The sequence below is a fragment of the Lepus europaeus genome, chromosome 4, assembly GCF_033115175.1.
Source record: "Lepus europaeus isolate LE1 chromosome 4, mLepTim1.pri, whole genome shotgun sequence".
Classification (NCBI taxonomy): Eukaryota; Metazoa; Chordata; class Mammalia; order Lagomorpha; family Leporidae; genus Lepus; species Lepus europaeus.
Window position 1 is genome coordinate 163,487,624 of NC_084830.1, and position 18,386 is coordinate 163,506,009.

The window sequence follows — 18,386 nt, forward strand, 5'->3', positions numbered from 1 at the left end:
ACGTCAGGGCCACCTGCCCCAGTGTGTGAGGATGTGTGTTCACCCACACCAGACCTGAGACCCAGCACGTTGTGCTGAACATAGCCATTTTGTTCTAGGGTGTAAGTGCTGACTCTGGATGGGCTCTTTCTAGAGGTTCTATGTGGTTCTTCTTTAAGTCCACTCTTCTTTTCTAAATGTCCTATGCTTTAAAAAAAAATTATTTATTTGAAAGAGTTACAGAGAGAAGTAGAAACAGAAAGAGAGAGATGTTCCATCGGCTGGTTCACTCCCCCCCAATTGGCCACAACAGCCTGAGCCAGAAGCTTCTTCCAGGTCTCCCACATGTGGGGCAGGGGCACAAGGATCTGGGCCATCTTCCACTGCTTTCCCAGATGCATTAGTAGGGAGCTGAATTGGAAGTAGAGAAGCTGGGACTCAAACCGGCTCTTATATAGCATGCTGGCCCTGCAGGCTGGGGCTTTAACCCACTGTGCCACAGCACCAGCCTGTCCTATCCTTTTTATTTTGACTCCTTTGTATCTCTTTTACATAATTTTAGATACTTATTTTCTAGTTTTTCACCTTCTGTTGTTTGTGCTCCTTGGACCTGACACCTGTCACTTGTGTTGCACCTGCTGTGTGTTGGACTCTCTGATCCACCTTAGTGTCCTGTGGGGCCCTGTGTTATGGGTGCCCCTGCAGGGGCTGTTGTGTTTATGCCAGCTGTACCCTGTGGGCTTCAGAGCTTCAGGACTAGGTTCTGTTACATTCTTGGCTTCAGATTCCTGCTGGCACAAGGTGAGTGTGGTTCCTCAAAAGAGATTCTAGTTTTCCAGCTCAGAGCCTGAGAAATGACAAGGTTCCTTGCATGTGTCCAAAATGGCGGTTGTATGGTCTCTTGTTCTGGGCAGTATTTTGAGAGTCCTGCTCATGGAGAGTCCAGCTCTGAGCCTTGCCTCATAGAGCCGAGGCCCTCCCTTGCATAGCGGTAAGATCCAGATCACAGGGTCTGCAGGGTCCTCCTCTCTGGCTCCTGTGCGTGCCCCTCCCCTTCTCTCAGGCTTGCTCTGTTTGTCCTGGGAGTGACCACCCACAATAGGTGGGTGTGCAGTGTCCTGCTCCTGATGGCAAAGGCTGAGCCTCTTCTGGGTCCCAGAAACACCTCCCGTTCTGGTTTTTAGGGAAGAAAAGGTTCAGCATGTTCTTCCAAATGGTCAGGAACACACTGACGTAGCCCCCCAGCCCCGAGTGTCTGTGCCTTGGTGGGGGCCCCCGGCTGTTTCTCCACAGTGGAGGGAGAAGACGCCCACCCCAGGCCTGTGGTTGGTTTCTCAGGGGAGGGTCACCATGGGCAGCCAGTGGGTCTCCCATTGTGTGCATGCTTCCCATGGGTGAGTGGAGATGCCCGTAACTGCTAGCTCAGGTGGAAGAGTTAGATGTGTGCCTTTCAGAAGGCGGCGTGTTATGCTCAGGAAAGGCTGCCGGTTAGCCTTGCTGTCCAGCTCCTGGCTCCCATTTTAGTCTCCACAGAAAACCACCACATGGTTTATTTAAGACACTCCCAGAAGTCCCCGTGAAGGATTCTGCTTCTGTGTATTGGATCTGGGCTCTCAGAAGTAGAGCAAGGCAGTGACGCTGCTGCGTGGGTCCCGCACCTGCCCAGCTCAGCTGCAGGGCCACAGCGGTGCTCTTCTGGGGTTGAATATGTGGCGTGGGAATTGGTCAGGGCCTCGTCCAACCCAGCCTTCGTGCGTGGGTGCCTGTACAGCCTTGGGGGTGTGTGGCTCAGCCCTGTGTGCACAGAACTGACCTCCAGCACCGCAGGGGTGCCCATGACGGACGCTTCTGGTTGTTGGGTTTTCCTCCTGTTGAACCCAGGTATGCCAGCCTCCTCGCGTTTCTCTGTCTAGTTCATGGAGGAGCCGGGCACACGGCTGGGTCTACACGTCAGTCCTCACGTGTGGAGACAGCTATCGTGTCCCATCCCTGGGCCCTCGCTGCCAGCCTCAGTGTGATGACCGCCTTGGGGGCCGTGGGATGTCCCCAGGGATCCCCCACCCGTGGCTCCGTCCGCCAGCCCTGCTCTCAGATACTCCCTGTGCTCCTCACCCTGTAGGAGGAGATGGCGGAACTCAAGGCCCAGCTCTACCTGCTGGAGAAGGAGAAGAAGGCCCTGGAGCTGAAGCTGAGCACGCGGGAGGCCCAGGAGCAGGCCTACCTGGTGCACATCGAGCACCTCAAGTCCGAGGTGGAGGAGCAGAAAGAACAGCACACGCGGTCCCTCAGCTCCGGCGGCAGCAGTGGCGGCAGCAAGGAGAAGCCCCCCAAGGTAGGGCGCCCCGACTGCACCCCCTGCCCGGGTCCCACTGACCGCACCTCCCTGCCTACTGCCGTAGCCTCCTTGTCTGCATGGGAATGTGGGTCACTCCAGACATGTGAGATGGGAGCCCACGCTCTGTCAGCAAGCCTCACTCTGTGCCACACCCGGTCGAACCAGAGCAGTGGTCTGTGCAGCTCCAGTGGCCTATTGGTCTCTGAGCTTCCTCCAGTCCTCTCCTGGGTGTGTTGCTGGGACTCCCCTGGCAAGTGCTGCATTTGTTGTCTGAGCAGGGAGTAGCCACCCCAGTGTACAGGAGGCGCAGGCGGTGAGGCGGTCACATGGGGCCACAGCTCCCTTTCCTGCCAGTGCGTGCACAGGAAGCGGCCTAGGGGCAGAGGCAGGGAGGCCGGCCCTGGAGTGTGACGTGTGTGTCGCTGGAGAGTGGCCATGTGCTGGACAGATTTCACACTCAACATTCCGTCAGCCCTCGGGTTTTTCCGTCTCCTAGAATCCAAGCCCGTGCGTGGTCCTGTGTCTCAGCATTACAGCACATGTGACACGGGAGGAAGTAAGAGTGCTGGACGCGAGAGTCAGAGCCCTGGTTCCAGGGTGCCGTCTGTTGGGGGTGTCACGCTTTCTGTTCCCAGTGGGAGGCCTGTTTCAGAGCCAGAACTGTGGGCAGATGCTGTCTTGCTGGTCTCAGAGTGGCCCCTCAGAGCACAGCAGCAGGTGTCCCCTGGAGAGCTGTGCTCCTGAAGGGGGACAGTGCAGTGAATTGTCCGTCTGAGTAGCTGGACGCTCGCTCGGGCTCCACCGTGCTGGCTGAGGGCCGCACAGAGCACAGCAGGCCCCCAGTGGGCCGCGCCTCGGGCCAGCCTCCCCGCCATTCACTGCGTTGGAGGATGGGAATAGACGCTCCCAAGCGAGCAGCTCGGTGGGGGACAGATGAGGTCTGCGACAGTTCCTAACGCCGCAGGCTGTGGCCAGACGTGGAATCCAGACTCGGGGATTCGGGCAGGTTTTCTGAAGAAACGAGCTGAAATGGGCTTCAGCGGGGAGAGGGAGTGGCCTGTAGAAGGAAGAGGCTGGGGCAAGGCAGACGGGATACACCAGGCACAGTCCCCAGGGTCTGGGAGGGGGCAGAAGGGATACACCAGGCATAGTCCTGGGGGGCTGGGGGGCAGACGGGATACACCAGGCACAGTCCCGGGGGGCTGAGAGGGGGTAGATGGGATACACCAGGCACAGTCCCGGGGGGCTGGGGGGGAGGGTAGATGGAATATACCAGGCACAGTCCCGGGGGGCTGGGGGGCAGACGGGATACACCAGGCACAGTCCCGGGGGGCTGGGAGGGGGTAGATGGGATACACCAGGCACAGTCCCGGGGGGCTGGGGGGCAGACGGGATACACCAGGCACAGTCCCGGGGGGCTGGGAGGGGGTAGATGGGATACACCAGGCACAGTCCCGGGGGGCTGGGGGGCAGACGGGATACACCAGGCACAGTCCCAGGGGGGTTGGGGGGCAGACGGGATACACCAGGCACAGTCCCGGGGGGCTGGGAGGGGGCAGACGGGATACACCAGGCACAGTCCCGGGGGGCTGGGAGGGGGCAGATGGGATACACCAGGCACAGTCCCGGGGGGCTGGGGGGCAGACGGGATACTCCAGGCACAGTCCCGGGGGGCTGGGAGGGGGTAGACGGGATACACCAGGCACAGTCCCAGGGGGGTTGGGGGGCAGACGGGATACACCAGGCACAGTCCCGGGGGGCTGGGAGGGGGCAGACGGGATACACCAGGCACAGTCCCGGGGGGCTGGGAGGGGGTAGATGGGATACACCAGGCACAGTCCCGGGGGGCTGGGGGGCAGACGGGATACACCAGGCACAGTCCCGGGGGGCTGGGGGGCAGACGGGATACTCCAGGCACAGTCCCGGGGGGCTGGGAGGGGGTAGATGGGATACACCATGCACAGTCCCGGGGGGCTGGGAGGGGGTAGATGGGATACACCAGGCACAGTCCCGGGGGGCTGGGAGGGGGCAGACGGGATACACCAGGCACAGTCCCGGGGGGCTGGGAGGGGGTAGATGGGATACACCAGGCACAGTCCGGGGGGAGAGGCGTCGTAGCGGCTGGTGCTCTCGGCCCGCCTGTCCTCCTGAGGTGGGGAGGAGTCTCGGGCCTGCAGCGGGGAGCTGGCTGTGGGCAGTGCCCGATGCTGGGGCAGTGGCGCTGCCTTGGGCCTCAGAAGACTGTGTTCCATTCCGAATGAGAATCTTGGTAGGGCCTTTGCGGCTGCTGGCAGTCGCTTTAGCCCGGCACCTGAGAGCCAGGCCGGTGGTGTCTGTGTGTTCTGGGCAGCTGCGAGCACACCCCCGCCTTTGCCAGAGGCCCGCTCCCCTGGTCCCGGATGTGTGTGGACTGGGAAGAGCAGTGTGTTCTCTGCCTTCAGAGAGGCTGGGTGACTGTCCCTGACAAGACAGGAAGAAGCTGTGCTGGTCAGGTAATGACATTGCGAACACTGATTACCGTCTCTCTCAGAGACTAGCTCCCTCTGCTGTTGCAGTACGGCCGCCGTCCCGGCTGTTTGGTCTCACTGCTTGGTGGGGAAGGCGGGGTCAGCAGAACTTGCTGTGCAGAGCCAGACGGCACAGGTCCTGGAGCGTGCAGGTGCTGCCGTGTGCTGTGGCCGCTTTGCCTGGCCGATGTGGGGCTGCCGCGTGCTGTGGCCGCTTCGCCTGGCCGACGTGGGGCGGCTGTGCAGCGCAGACAGGGCCGGGGAGCTGCGGGCCTGGCTGCATGCCTCCCACTCTGCCCTTGGACACTGAAGTGTGCATTTCGTGTCATTTTTACCTGCCACCGAATATTCCTCCTTTGACTGTTTTGTGTGTGATTTGATAATAGGTAACCGTTCTTACCTATACAGAAACTGCTGACAGACCCTGCGTCTAGAACATCCACTTGTGCTCAGAGCACAGCAGGCCCCCAGTGGGCCGTACCTCCAGGCCAGCTTCCCCAAGACCCTGGCAGCCTGTGGTCACTCGTTTCGTTGGAGGATGGTGCTGGCCGCTCGCAGGCAGGCAGGCAGGCAGCTCCGTGGTGCTTGTTTAGAGAACTTGCCTCCCACCGCCTCTTACCTGGGCCGCATTAGGGCTCTGTGACCCTTGTCTGTTTACGAGAGGCACGACCACGGGTGGTCAGCCAGAGGCACGGAGAGCCACGAGGCCGGCCCTCCGTGTCTCTACGACATCGTAGGAGACATTCACATCAAATGGGAGGCAGCACACCAGAAGTGAGGCTGGGATTCCACAGGTGCTGGCAGGACTGCGGGAAGGAGGGAGTGGTCCAGAGGGGAGGTTCTCAGCTGTTGTTCGTGCTGCGGCCCAGGACCCTGGATCAAGGAGTGTTCCTTTATCCGAGTGGCCGAGGGGGCAGCCTGCTTCCCGTGGGCTGTGCTCCCCTGGGCTCGCGCCTCTGAGGCGCTCTGCCCATCATGATAGGATTATCTGTTTGCGTTTCACCTGCTGCAGCAGATCCCCAGCTTCCCACTGAGGCCTGCAGGATGGAGATGCCCAGGGTCAGTGTGCGGGCCAGTCACAGGGCCATCCACTGCAGCAGACACAGCCCTCGGTATGGCCCTGCCAGCCGGCCAGCCCTCACGCTGCAGGCCCTCGCAGCTCTGGCCCTTCACTCCCTCATCCGACGGGGGAGGAAGGCAGGTGCTGATGCGATGGCACGGTGTCCACCGGCGCCAGCCCACGGGGTGGGTGCGCAGCTGTCTCCCTCCCCCTTTTCCGAGTCTTGTCGATGATTGCACTGAGCTCAGTGAGGCTCCTGAATCCCCAGAAGACGGGTTTCCTCCCAGGGAGACCTGGGATGGGCTGTAAGGGTAGTGCCTTTGTTTCCCACTTGTGCGCACTGGTGGGAGCCAGGTGCCCTGGGTTTGAGTCCTGGCGTTGTTCCCAGTGAGCCACTGGGTGGTGAAACCTCTCTGTGGGTTCATTTCCCCTTGGTAAGATGGGAATAATGACAGTGGCAGCCTCCAGGGTCACTGAATGATGGAATGTGTGGGCACACTTGGACCGGGGTCTCTCCGCACTGAGTGCTCAGAACCCACTCGGAGGCCTGTGACGGGAACCTCGAGTCGGGGGCCGAGGGGGCTCCCTTTGGTTTGCAACCCGGCCATCGCCTTCAGCATAGTCTGAGGGTACCCCACTATCGTTCCTGCTCATCTGTGGGACATGCCCTGTGGCAGAGCCAGTGTGCGCCCCAGGGCCCGCAGGCTCGGCCTCAGGCCTAATGCAGTGTGTTTGCTGTCCTCAGGAGTGTGCCGAAGCTGCCTCCCCAGCTCTGACGACGTGCGGTGAGAGTGAGCTGGCTGCTGAGTTCACCAGCGCTATCCGGCGGTAAGCCCCGCCCCCTGTCCCCCCCCCCCCCCCCGGCACCCCACCTCGCCTGGGAAGGAGAAGGCGCTGTGTGCTCTGTGCTGGCTGTGGAGGCCGGGTCTGGAAAAACCCTGCTTGTGCTGGACCTTGGGATGGAGAGCATCCATCTGTGCTGGCTGGAACCGCAGGATGAGGGTGAGGGTGGGAACAGCTGCGCCCTCGTCCCCACTCCCCAGGTCTGCTGGTGCCCCCTTCCCTGAGGAGGCGCGGGGCGTACTCAGCTCCGGGCGTCTCCCTCAGTTATTTCCTGTTTTCCCCTTGCACATGGTCTCCTTGGTGAGGAAAGTGGATCCCAGCTCATCTGGATCTTTCTCCTTGTCCTGCTGCCCTGGCATAGAATGGGAAGAGCGTGTGGTTTGTAATTTTCTAGTAGCCACACCTTTAAAGATTTCCTTATTTATATAAAAGTTAGAATCATATATATATATATATATAATTCTTGAGCCCACACGGGCTCAAGGCTGGCAGTCTTAGGTTTCACCTCTAGAGAGACTGATTGCAGCCCAGGTTGCCAGCTCACTAATTTATTTTTTAGTTATATCCATGATAATGTTTGGCCTCTGTTTTTCATTTGCTGATGAAATCTGTCGCCTTTCTTTTTAATGATATGACTCTCGATTGCTTTAAAGATATTTATTATAGTTCTTTTCTTTTTTTTAAGATTCTTGGTAACTCTGCCTTTCAACTAAGTGAGAGGGAGAAAAAGAGAGAACTTGCATCTGCTGGTTCACTCCCCAAATGGCCACAATGGCCAGGGCTGGGCCAGGCCAAAGCCAGGAGCCAGGAGCTTCATCTAGGTCTCCCACATGGGTGCCGGGGCCCAAGCTCTTGGACCATCTTCCCTGCTTTCCCAGACCGTTGAGAGCTGGGCTGGCAGTTACAGCCAGGACAGGAACCACCCCCGTGTAGGCTGCCAGCATCGCAGGGGCCGCGCTGCCTGCCACCCCACAGTTGCTCGAGTCTTGTTTTGTGTGCGGTGTCAGCTCTGTCTCCTCTCGCGTGAGTTCTTCCCATGGTTCAGTTGGTGATTCCATCTCGGTATCGGCTTTCCTTGAGGGTCTGGTGATTCTTACTGTGTATTCGTCCTTGTGTTGAAAACTCCCGGATAGCCAGAGTGCTGCCTGCACTTGCCACAGCCCGCTGCCCCATGCTCAGCCCTGTCCCGGGAGGGCTCTCTGTGCCTCCTGCGATAGCAGCCATCCAGGGTGTGTGGCCGACAATGGACCTCTGGTCTCCGCATTGGTTTCCCAACAGGGCTCTTCCTTTCTTTTTCAGGAAATAACACGTCTGCCTTTCACTCTTTATGACTGACCGTTCGCGTGTCTGGTATACAGAGCGCTCCCTGCTTTCTCAGATGCTCAGGGAGTTTTGAAAAGCGCCACTCCCGTCATTTCTGGGGGCCTGAGGGGGAGGGAAGGCTGAGGCGTGCCCTCGGTCCGCCCAGGCCATCTGTCGTAGTGAGTCCCACACTGAGGGTGTGTTGAGCGCCAGCAGCTCCCTGTGGCCCCTCACCACCCTGCTCCCGCCGCGGCGGCGGCATTCACTGTGCCAGCGCTTCTGCCCATGAGGCTGAGCTGCAGTTGCTATGTCAGGGGCAGGAAGGGAAGCAGCTGAGGGAAGCGCCCCCTGCGCCCCCGAGGGCAGGACTGCGCCAGCGCTGGGATGAGATGCCCGGCCGGGTCCAGCCGGGAGCCCGTGGGCGCTGCATCGAAGCTGAGCCCCGCGTGCTCTCTGTTTCCGAACCTCGGGGTTTCAGCCCCATTCAGCAGACAGGAAGCTGGAGGGCTGGCAGTAGGCAGGAAGGGGGCTTGGGACATGGTGGCAGGTGGCGTGTGGTGCACCCTCACGTGCATGTCCACTCACTTGGCCCCAGACAGGCGGAACCCAGCTCAGGAGCCATCAGGGAGCCAGGACAAGCACCCGGCAGGACGCACCCACCTCATGTACCAGGGCGCTGGGCTCCACGCCTGTCCCTGAAGAGTAGGCAGGCCAGCGCTGCTGCTGTGCCTGAAGGATCCTGTAGGTGCATCCAGAGTTCCCCGGGACAGTGCACTGGTGTGACCACAGCTCTGGAAGGCGGGGCAGGCACACAGGAGGCAAGTCCCTCAGCTCAGAGACCGAGTGGGAGCTCCGCACTTGTCCCTGGCTGGTGGGCCTCCACTGTGCACACTGCTCCAGATCCAGGCTGCAGGTAGCCAACCTCGAAACGTTACTCAGGGAGGTGCTAGAGCCAAGGCTTCAAGGTGGAGAGGCACGACCCGAGCTGCTGCGGTGAGGAGGGGCGGCTTGCAGGGGGCACTGGAGCACGTGCCTGTGCTGCTCCGAATGACTGGTGAGATGCGATGTCCCCCAGGGTCCACGTCTGGTGGCTGTGGAGCACAGCACCCCCTCCTTGCTCCCAGACTGTGGGCTGGGAGTTGTGGCCCGGCACGGCTGCCTTCCGCGCTGGGCAAGCCTGCGGTCCCCGTCAGCTCCCCAAGGCCATGTTGTCTGAGAGCGTGGGAGGCCCCTCCATCCTCAAAGCCTGCAACCAGAGCCTCCCGCCAGGAGCCCCAGGCCTCCCAGGATTGCCTGTGCTTCGCGGTCGGGGGGCCTTGGGTGCCTCTGCCGAGTGCCTTCTCAGGAGCCAGAGGGGGGTTGCTGCGGAATTGGGAGGCGTGTGCCTGCAGGCGTGCGTGTCAGTGCCTCTGTGTGATGCCTTTGTCCAGCGCCGACAGCCTGCCTCCCACGGCTCTGGCTCTGCCGACGACTCCTGGGCCTGAGCCCAGCCGTGGCTGCTGGCTGTGTGCAAGTTGCTGCCCTGGGTCCCCTCATCTGTAAGACTGGACTAGGGCTGCCGCTGACCTCCCAGGCGTGAGTACAACGTGGCTCGTCCTGTTTTAAGAGGAAGTAGTTACAGATCACGGTGGTTATCAAAAGGACACACATGGGGGATGTGATAGCTTGCAATGATGCACATGGAGGCAGTGACAGGGTGTGGTGGGCCTCTCGCTCCCAGAGGTGACGGTAAGCTGAGCCGAGGAGGAGTAGCCGGGTGGCGGGCAGGTGTCTGGTGCAGGACTGTACCGACAGGACGGGACAGGTGGAGGTGGCAGAAGGGGCAGGTCAATGAGACTAGGGTACACAGGGTTTGCTGCCCAGCAGACGTGCGGCCATGGGGGAGAGGAGCTAAGGACGACCCAAGTCGTGTAAGGGACCCAGGTCCCGGTGTTGCCTGCGCTGACTGACGGGGGGAGGGCTGAGGAGCGATTCCAGTTCTGCCCCAGACCAGGCACATGGGGGACGCCCGTGAAGTGCAGCTGTCAGGGGAGTCAGAGGTCAGAGGAAAGGCCTGGAGCTGTGGACGGCACAGGACACCCTGCAGGCGCCCAGCGTTGAGCCCTCCAGAGAGGCAGCAGTGGGACAGGATGGGGCGCAGGTGCGGAGGCTGAGGAGGGAGGTCAGGTGCAGGGCCCTGCAGCAGGTTAAGAACAGGACAGAATGGCCACAAGCAGTTCGCGGTGACCTCACGGAGGGGAGGGCCAGGGCGCTGTGCGGTGGCCCCCGCCATAACCAGCCGTCACTGGGATCGCGCCCTGCGGCTCCACAGCCGCAGCCTGCAGTGCCGTCTGCCTGGGCTGGTGGCTCAGAAGGGCTCCTGGGCGGCTGCACTCAGAGTGCGCCCTGGCCTTTGGTTTTCCCGGGGAACACAGCGAGCACACAGGAGCACCTGAGGGCCTGCACCACTTTGGCAGCCCTGCGTTTGGCTGTCTTCAAGCTCCCGCGGGGCTGCCTCTCAGCTGCTCTGTGTGGTTCCCAGCTTAAGTCAGCAGTTAAAAGCGCGTCCCTGCGTGGTGACAGGTGCATAGCGGTCCTTGGGACGGGGATGTAGAGGTGGCCCGGGCGCCCCCGCCCCGTGAGGATGGCGCACTGTCAGTTTGTGCTCGAGGGTGCAGGCATGGGATGGCAGGTGCCCACTGTGCTGCACGGTGCCCCAAACACGCAGGCCCTCATCCTCCATCCGCGTGGAGCCGGGGGAAGTGCCCACCTTGGCCTCCCCGACACACACACCTCAGCTCGTCCTCCCCGCAGAGGGAGCACATGTGAATCAAGACCAGGACACGGGGGAGGCTGGCTCTTCGGGGACTTGGGAGAGCTGAGGAGAGCTGTGATGTTGGCAGACGTCCTGTGCGTAATTTACAGAAGCCCAGAATTGAGGTGGTCCAGGAGCACACGGGTGAGGAACCTGCTCTGGGGTCCGAGGGCCTGGGCTGCAGTGAAAGGGAGCCTTCTAGTGTGTGTGGGGGGGTGTGGGCTGGGCTCCGTGCTGCTGGGGGGCGGAGGGGCAGTGCAGTTTCTTCAATGTCTTGCGTTCTTAGCTCTCTGCAGTCTTTCTCTTTGTGCTATTACTCAGCTTTAAGGTGAACAATCAAGGAATCAGAAATTCCCAAAGTGTAGGGCACCCAGCTTTCCCGGCCGTGGCCGTGGGGCTCACCCCGCCCTGGCTCAGCTTTCTCCCTTGTGGTAGGAAACACTGCCACTGTGTGGCTGCAGCGGGAAATGCTGGCAGGCCTGCGGTCCTGGGCCCGCTCATCACGGCGCCCCAGGGCACTGAGGAGCCGAGGCAGACATGTGGGATTCTGTCTGCAAGCCAGGGAGAATCAGGGCCACCCATCCGGGTGCCTGGAAGGGGGCTCCAGCCTCAGGTCCCCTTCCTGCCCACTGTCGGGACCCTGGAGAAACTTGGAAGCCATAGGAGTGAGTGAAGTAGAGAGGGCCGCTCGGTGCCCCCTCTCCTGGGTCTGCCCCTCCTGTCGGCCCCAGTTCTAGTTTTCTACAAACGACGCCCTGTAGAACTTGCCCGTCCAAGGGCGTGCCTCAGGCCGCAGGCTGCTGGGAAGCAGAGCGCTGTGCACCGCCTGCGCTCCCCAGACCCTGGGCTTTCCTGGTCTTCACCCTGAAGCCAGCGCTGAGGTGCAGCTCTAGCTGGGCCGTCCTGAGGAGCAGTGCCCACAGCACGCGGAAGCTCAGTCCCCAGAAGCCACGCTGCCCAGCCAAGGGATGCCTTCTGTTCACAGTGCTGGGGACTACCAAACCGCTTTCCTCACTTCCACAAAGACCCCTCCAGCACAGTGTTTGGAGAGGCCGGAGAGCGCTCCTCTGCTGGTTCGCTCCCCTACAATGCCAGGTCCTGAGCCCGGAGACAGCCAGGTCTCCCACGGGTGGCAGTGGCCGTCACTGCTGCCTCCCAGGGTGCGCACCGTCAGGAGCTGGGCTTGGGAGTAAACCGTCCTAACCACCAGGCTAACAGCCCCGACGCCACAGTGAGCCCTTGGAGAGAGTCCTCCACTGACTCCTGGTTTCTTAGCTATGCTTCAGGGAAACTGACACCTTCAGGGAGCTGTGGGCAGCTGTTTGGACAGGTGTAGGCACTAGAGGCTGCCCCTCAGGAAGGTGCCCAGGGCCATCCCGGGGGACTGAGGAGGGGTCTGGCCACACCAGAGCCTCAGCGCCCCGCACAACACTGCGTGTGGAAGGCACAGTGGCCAGGACGATGTGAAATCCAAGTAGCATCCAGCGGGGGACAGGGGCTGGCTGGACGCTACATCCCTCGCCTGCCTGCCTGCCTGCAGCGGGAACTAGCCCACGGGGCGGGCGGAGGGGACTGGACCGGGCCTGCAAGAGGGACAAGAGGGACCGAGTACCGCAGTGGGGCAGGGGCCCTGGACTGTCGGCAGGCGGGGGCTGCATGGCTTCAGGGAGCAGGAACCAGCTCAAGGTAGGCGGCCCCGGCCACCAGGAGGTTCTGATCGGGGGTCTGTGTGAGCCTGCACGGGCTCAGGAGCCGAGGTGGCTTCATGGTCTGGGTGCACGCGGGGCCCGAGGGTGCCGCTCGGCAGGGCGGAGAGCTGGGCCATGTTCCTGTCGCACGCTCACCTCTGCGCCAGTGCCTGGAGCTGCTCACAGCCTGTGGTCTCCCTGGCAGGGAGAAGAAGCTGAAGGCCAGGGTGCAGGAGCTGGTGAGCGCCTTGGAGAGACTCACCAAGAGCAGCGAGATCCGGCACCAGCAGTCCGCGGAGTTCGTCAACGACCTGAAGCGCGCCAACAGGTAGGGTCCCCTCCGGGGGCTCCGGGGGCCCCGGGGGCCGGGCCGGCGAGCTCCGTGCTGCACCGGCTACCGCTGCTCCTAGCAGTGCAGCCCCCGCGGCTCGCTCCCGGGAACTGCGCTCCTGGGGAGTTCAGCGTACACATTGTTATTAAAAACTGCCCAGGAGGAACCGGTGCTTCTACGGAAAAGCTCCCCTAGGAGGCAGCAGCGGGCTCCGGCTCGCCCTGCCCTCGGGGTGCTGCCCCCGGTCCGTACGCCGGGCCAAACCGAGGGCCCCCTGGGGTTCGGGAGGCCCAGGGCTCGGCCTCAGACCAGGCTTGGAGAGCAGCCGCGCGGGGCAGCACCGTGTCCACGCGGAACCCGCCGGGCTCGGGCCTGGCTCCCTCCTGACCTCGCTCATTCCCGCAGCAACCTGGTGGCGGCCTACGAGAAGGCGAAGAAGAAGCATCAGAGCAAGCTCAAGAAGCTGGAGTCGCAGATGATGGCCATGGTGGAGCGGCACGAGACGCAAGTGCGCATGCTCAAGCAGCGCATCGCCCTGCTGGAGGAGGAGCACTCGCGGCCGCACACCAACGAGACGTCCCTGTAGGGGCGCCCGGGGCGTCCTGCCCGCTCGCTGCCCGTGGGCCTCGGCGGGAGCCGGTGGGCTTCTCCGGGATGCCCCCTCCCCAGTCCATCCTTAGGGCGGGGCCGCCCTGGGCGTACTCCTGGGGGCTGGGAAGGATGTCAGCTCCCACCGGCTCCTGGCGACAGCAAGAGGCTGTGCAGGACCCGACTCGCAGATGGTTCGCAGTGCCGGGGAGGGAAGCAGGCCGGAGCTGGGAAGGACCCGTCCCTGGAGCCGTTCGGGGACGACCTTGTGTTTCTGGTCCAAGGCCCCTGGCTGCTGAGGCCAGGTGTCCTGTGAGAAGTGCGCTCCGGTGCCACCGTTAGCTGCAAACGAAGGCGTTTGCTGTGCCCACGCCACTGCAGGCAAGTCCGCGTGTCCACGTTCCCGGTGTCTCCTTGGGTGTTCTCTGACAACCATCTCGTGCGTGTTAGGCTGGTTTCTTCCTGAGGACAGACACTGGGTGAAGTCACATACACGCATATTACACGTACATCGCAGCTGTGTCACGTCAGGGGTGGCCCCTGCAGGCCCCCTCCCTCTGTGGTTGAACAGGCTTCGTGTCCACCCGCATCCTCCAGGCACAATCAGAACCTGCTCCTCCCCCGCTGTTCACCCGGCCCCGGCCACGGTGTCACCCACCACAGGACAGGAAGGCGCCCCACGGCGGGGCAGGTCCTGTGTTCTCCAGAGCCAGCAGGCACCTGGCCGTGCCATGCAGGAGCAGCTGCACAGCACTGACCAACCAGTGACTGTCGTCTCCTTTTTGTCTAGCCTGGCTCCACACCTGAATTTTCCTCTAAGGCTGGGTTTACCTTACCATCTCCACTGAGGACAAGCAGTTCCCTTGGTTTCTTCACTCACGAGGTCATGAACCCTCAGGATTTCAAACCTTTCCTCATTCCCTTCTGTTTCTGCAGGCTTACCTCTTTGTAGGCCGTCACCCTGGTCAGCGGTCGGCCAGAGAGAAGGGACCCACTCCACGTTCTCCAGGGGCGTGCTTCCCACTGCTGATGGAGGCAGGGGTCAGCCAGAGACCCTCATCCCCCCACCCCCACCTCACAGCTTCCAGGCTGCCTTGGGATCCAGGCAGTCCGAGTCCTGAGACTGAATTGTGTGGCCATCGCCCTGCCCCAGCATGCACTGGCTGCGTCAGCCACGCGGCGGTTAGATCGCTGACAGGCGCCAGTTCTGCTTGTTCCCCCAGCCCCTCCCGGGGGCCTCGGGGAGCTGGGCTCCTTGCCTCCAAAGGCAGTCCCAGAAGCGCCTGCGGGCTGTGTCTGAGGAACTGCTGGGGTGAGGGAAGCTCCCCACACTGTACACAGGTTATGGGGGGGTGCCCCACAGTCGCCACGTTGGGACTGGACTGCCTCCGTCACAGTTGCCTGTTCTCTCCAAAGGGCTTTCCTGTGGCCCTGGGACCATTCTTTTTAATTCAGAGGTCTCAGGTTCGGGGCATTGTGCTTGTACTTTAAGATGCTGAGACCATGGGCAAACACCCACTCCTGTTCATCACCTCTGAGCGTGTCCCTTCCATCATAACGTTCTGAACCACTTACCAGTGCAGAGTTCCCGACCAGGGGAGGGCCCAACGGCTGACGCGCGTGCAGTGGACTTAGCGTGCAGCACGGGGGAGGGCCTAGTTTGCTTTTTTTTTTTTTCCTGCAGTAGATGTTTGTCCTACAAACACTAAGAAACGAGGGAGTGGACTTTTCTGTTTATCAAATAGAACAGTACCAAGGTCCCACCGCTGGGGCCGGCCTTCTCGGCAGGACTTGGCACGACAGACAAAGTAGATCTGCACTCCACAGACGCTCTTGAAGTTTATCCCAGCTGCGCTGACGGAGGTCAGGCTGAAGTCAGCCCGGCACCCGTGGCCTCCCCGCTGCACACCCTCTCAGCTGCCAAAAACCCAAGGACGGGAACTAGAAGCGGTGCTAGTGTGAGCCCAGCACCAGCACGCGAGCAGCCGTGGCTGTCACGATGTCACCGACAGGGCACACACCTGGGCAGGGCAGAGGTCTCGTGTGCAGGCTGGGAGTTCTGAGGATAAACATTCTGGCCCCACCGCAGCCGAGACTTGGCCTGCGCAGGACTGAAAACCCCTGCGGTCCCAGCAGCCACTGCCCCCCGTCCATCCGAGCAGAGCGACAGACACAAACCTCCTCACACCTGCACAGCCGGCTGAGGAGTAACCCTTGCTCCTCTGTTCACTTGGCACTGTCTCCAGGTCAGACTACGGAAGGCCCTGCCTTTGGGCAGCCAGCGGGCGCTCAGCCTCTGCTTGAAGCCAGCGCAAAGCAGTGAAACACATCCATTCTGTTTCTGATCTTAGACATCTTGTCAGCATTGCTTACTCTGCATGACACCTCGGTTTCTTACTTTAAAACGCGCCACTTTCACACCACTTGAATTAGGAAATCCCGCGTGAACGTCCTGGCGGAGCACACGGGGCTAGGCCTGCACTTCAGATGCAGAGGCTCTGAGAGTTGCTACTTAACGCTGTATCATACCTTGTAATTTTTTAGATTCAACTTGTATGCTCCAAATGTTTCCAGATGCCTTTAGTTTTAGATGCTGTAAAATAGTTTTGTGTTATTTGATATAGAATCGTTTTCTTTAAAAAAAAAAAAAAAAACAACCTTCATTTATTTATACAGAGACATTTATAATATTTTACATTCTTATATTCTGAATAAATATTTCTAATTCCACGCTGTTTCTTACCTGGGTTAATTACTGGGCAAGGATGTCGGTCGTCAACAGCTGTCACACAGGTAAGCAGCAAACTGGCCAGTGGCCAAAGAACCCTCATTTACTACCAATTATCATTGGCTATGTCTCAAATTTGGCATAAATGGGTGGTTACCTGAGTAAACATTTTTTCCCTTTTAAATATCATTGTAGAATTATCTGGAACTACAAGGAGGTTCCAAGAATAATGAGCGAGCGCTCTCTGGTGGCTGTCAGAGGAAAAACATGTGGTGCTACCTTGGCCTCCCTTTGGAGCCCTCTAGTCACTCTCCTTTTCAAATTTCAAATAAAAACTCATAATCCCATAGCTGCACTCTCTTAAAAAAATTCCTCCCCTGAGGCCCAGGGATAGTCAACCGTTCTCTTGCAAAATTTGGTTCTGGCACTTTTAAAAGTGCATAATTTGGGGGCTGGCGCTGTGGCATAGTAGGCTAAGCCTCTGCCTGTGGTGCCAGCATTTCATATGAGTAGCAGTTCAGTTCCTGGTTGCTCCACTTCTGATCCAGCTCTCTGCTGTGGCGTAGGAAAGCAGAAGATGGCCCAAGTCCTTGGGCCCCTGCACCTGCCTAGGAGACCGACCCGGAAAAAGCTCCTGATTTCCAATCGGCCTATTGTGGCCATTTAGAGAGTGAACTGGCGGATGGAAGACCTCTCTCTCTCTCTCCAATAAGTAAATAAAATCTTAAAAAAATGCTTGGCCGGAGCAAAAAAAAAAATGCTTGGCTGGTGCCGTGGCTCACTTGGCTAATCCTCTGCCTGCAGCACCAGCACCCCAGGTTCTAGTCCCGGTTGGGGCGCCAGTTCTGTCCTGGTTGTTCCTCTTCCAGGCCAGCTCTCTGCTGTGGCCCGGGAAGGCAGTGGAGGATGGCCCAAGTGCTTGGGCCCTGCACCCCATGGGAGACCAGGAGAGGCACCTGGCTCCTGGCTTTGGATCGGTGCAGCGCTCCAGCCGCAGCGGCCACTGGGGGGTGAACCAACGGAAAAGAAAGACCTTTCTGTCTCTCTCTCTCACTGTCCACTCTGCCTGTCAAAAAAAGGAAAAAAAAAAAATGCTTGGCCGGCGCCATGGCTCACTTGGCTAATCCTCTGCCTGCAGCACCGGCGCCCTGGGTCTTGTCCCGGTTGCCCCTCTTCCTGTCCAGCTCTCTGCTATGGCCCAGGAAGGCAGTGGAGAATGGCCCAAGTCCTTGGGCTGCACCCGCATGGGAGACCAGGAGAAGCACCTGGCTCCTGCCTTCGGATTGGCGCAGCGTCAGCCATAGTGGCCATTGGGGAGTGAACCAACGGAAAAGGAAGACCTTTCTGTCTCTTTAACTCTGCCTGCCCTTAAAAAAAAAAAAAAAAAAAATCTTAATTTTATGATGGAATTTAAAAAGTAAAAATTTTCGTTAAAAAAAATTTCACAATACATCTATACAGAGGGGACTACAATGAGTTCATGAAAATGCCAATTGTGAGAAACCAGCACGAGGATTCCCCAATGTATGCACCCAATTGAAATTTAAATTACACCAACTTTGCTGAAATACCACTGTATACATATGTAATTCACCTCAAGTCCTCTACCAGATTTTTTTTTAAAGATTTATTTATTTGGAAGACAGAGTTAAAAAGAGGCAGAGACAGAGAGTGACCAATCTCCCATGCACTGGTTCACTCCCCAAATGGTTGCAATGGATAGAACTAGGCCAATCCGAAGCCAGGAAAGAGCCTCTTCCAGGTCTCCCATGCAGGTACAGGAACCCAAGGACTTGGGCCATCCTCCACTGCCTTCCTGGGCCACAGCAGAGAGCTGGATTGGAAGTGGAGCAACTGGTTCTCAAACCGACCATGTGGGATGCTGGCACTGCAGGCAGCGGCTTTACCCGATACACACAGCTCCGGCTCCTGTAATCTTGCTCTAAGACAATAGCCAAGCTTAACTAAGAAAACAAGTACACACATCTTTATTTTCATGTTTTCAGCAACACCTATTGTATAAATGTGCCTTTTTCTCATACTCGTCATTTCTTATGGATTCAAAACACAGCAATCAAAATATGAGTCCCCTAGGGGCTGACATTGTGGCACAGTGGGCTAAGCCGCCACCTGCATCCCATGTGGGCACCGGTTCATATCCCAGGTGCTCCTCTTCCTATTCAGTTCTCTGCTATGGCCTGGGAAAGTGGTGGAAGCTGGCCCAAGTGCTT

The 18,386-nt window shown here is 59.5% G+C and overlaps 1 protein-coding gene across 5 annotated transcripts in view; it reads left to right on the top strand.

Moving 5' to 3' along the window:
• The window catches only part of MCC (MCC regulator of WNT signaling pathway), a 446,585-nt gene extending 430,483 nt beyond the window's left edge, over nucleotides 1-16,102 (top strand). For all 5 annotated transcript variants that reach the window (XM_062189308.1, XM_062189312.1, XM_062189309.1 and 2 more), the window contains 4 exons: nucleotides 2,099-2,311; nucleotides 6,627-6,709; nucleotides 12,714-12,836; nucleotides 13,245-16,102. In XM_062189308.1, the coding sequence (XP_062045292.1) occupies nucleotides 2,099-2,311; nucleotides 6,627-6,709; nucleotides 12,714-12,836; nucleotides 13,245-13,425 (600 nt within the window). In that variant the 3' untranslated portion in view covers nucleotides 13,426-16,102. The remainder of the gene's footprint in view (nucleotides 1-2,098; nucleotides 2,312-6,626; nucleotides 6,710-12,713; nucleotides 12,837-13,244) is intronic.
• Nucleotides 16,103-18,386: the final 2,284 nt, after the last annotated feature.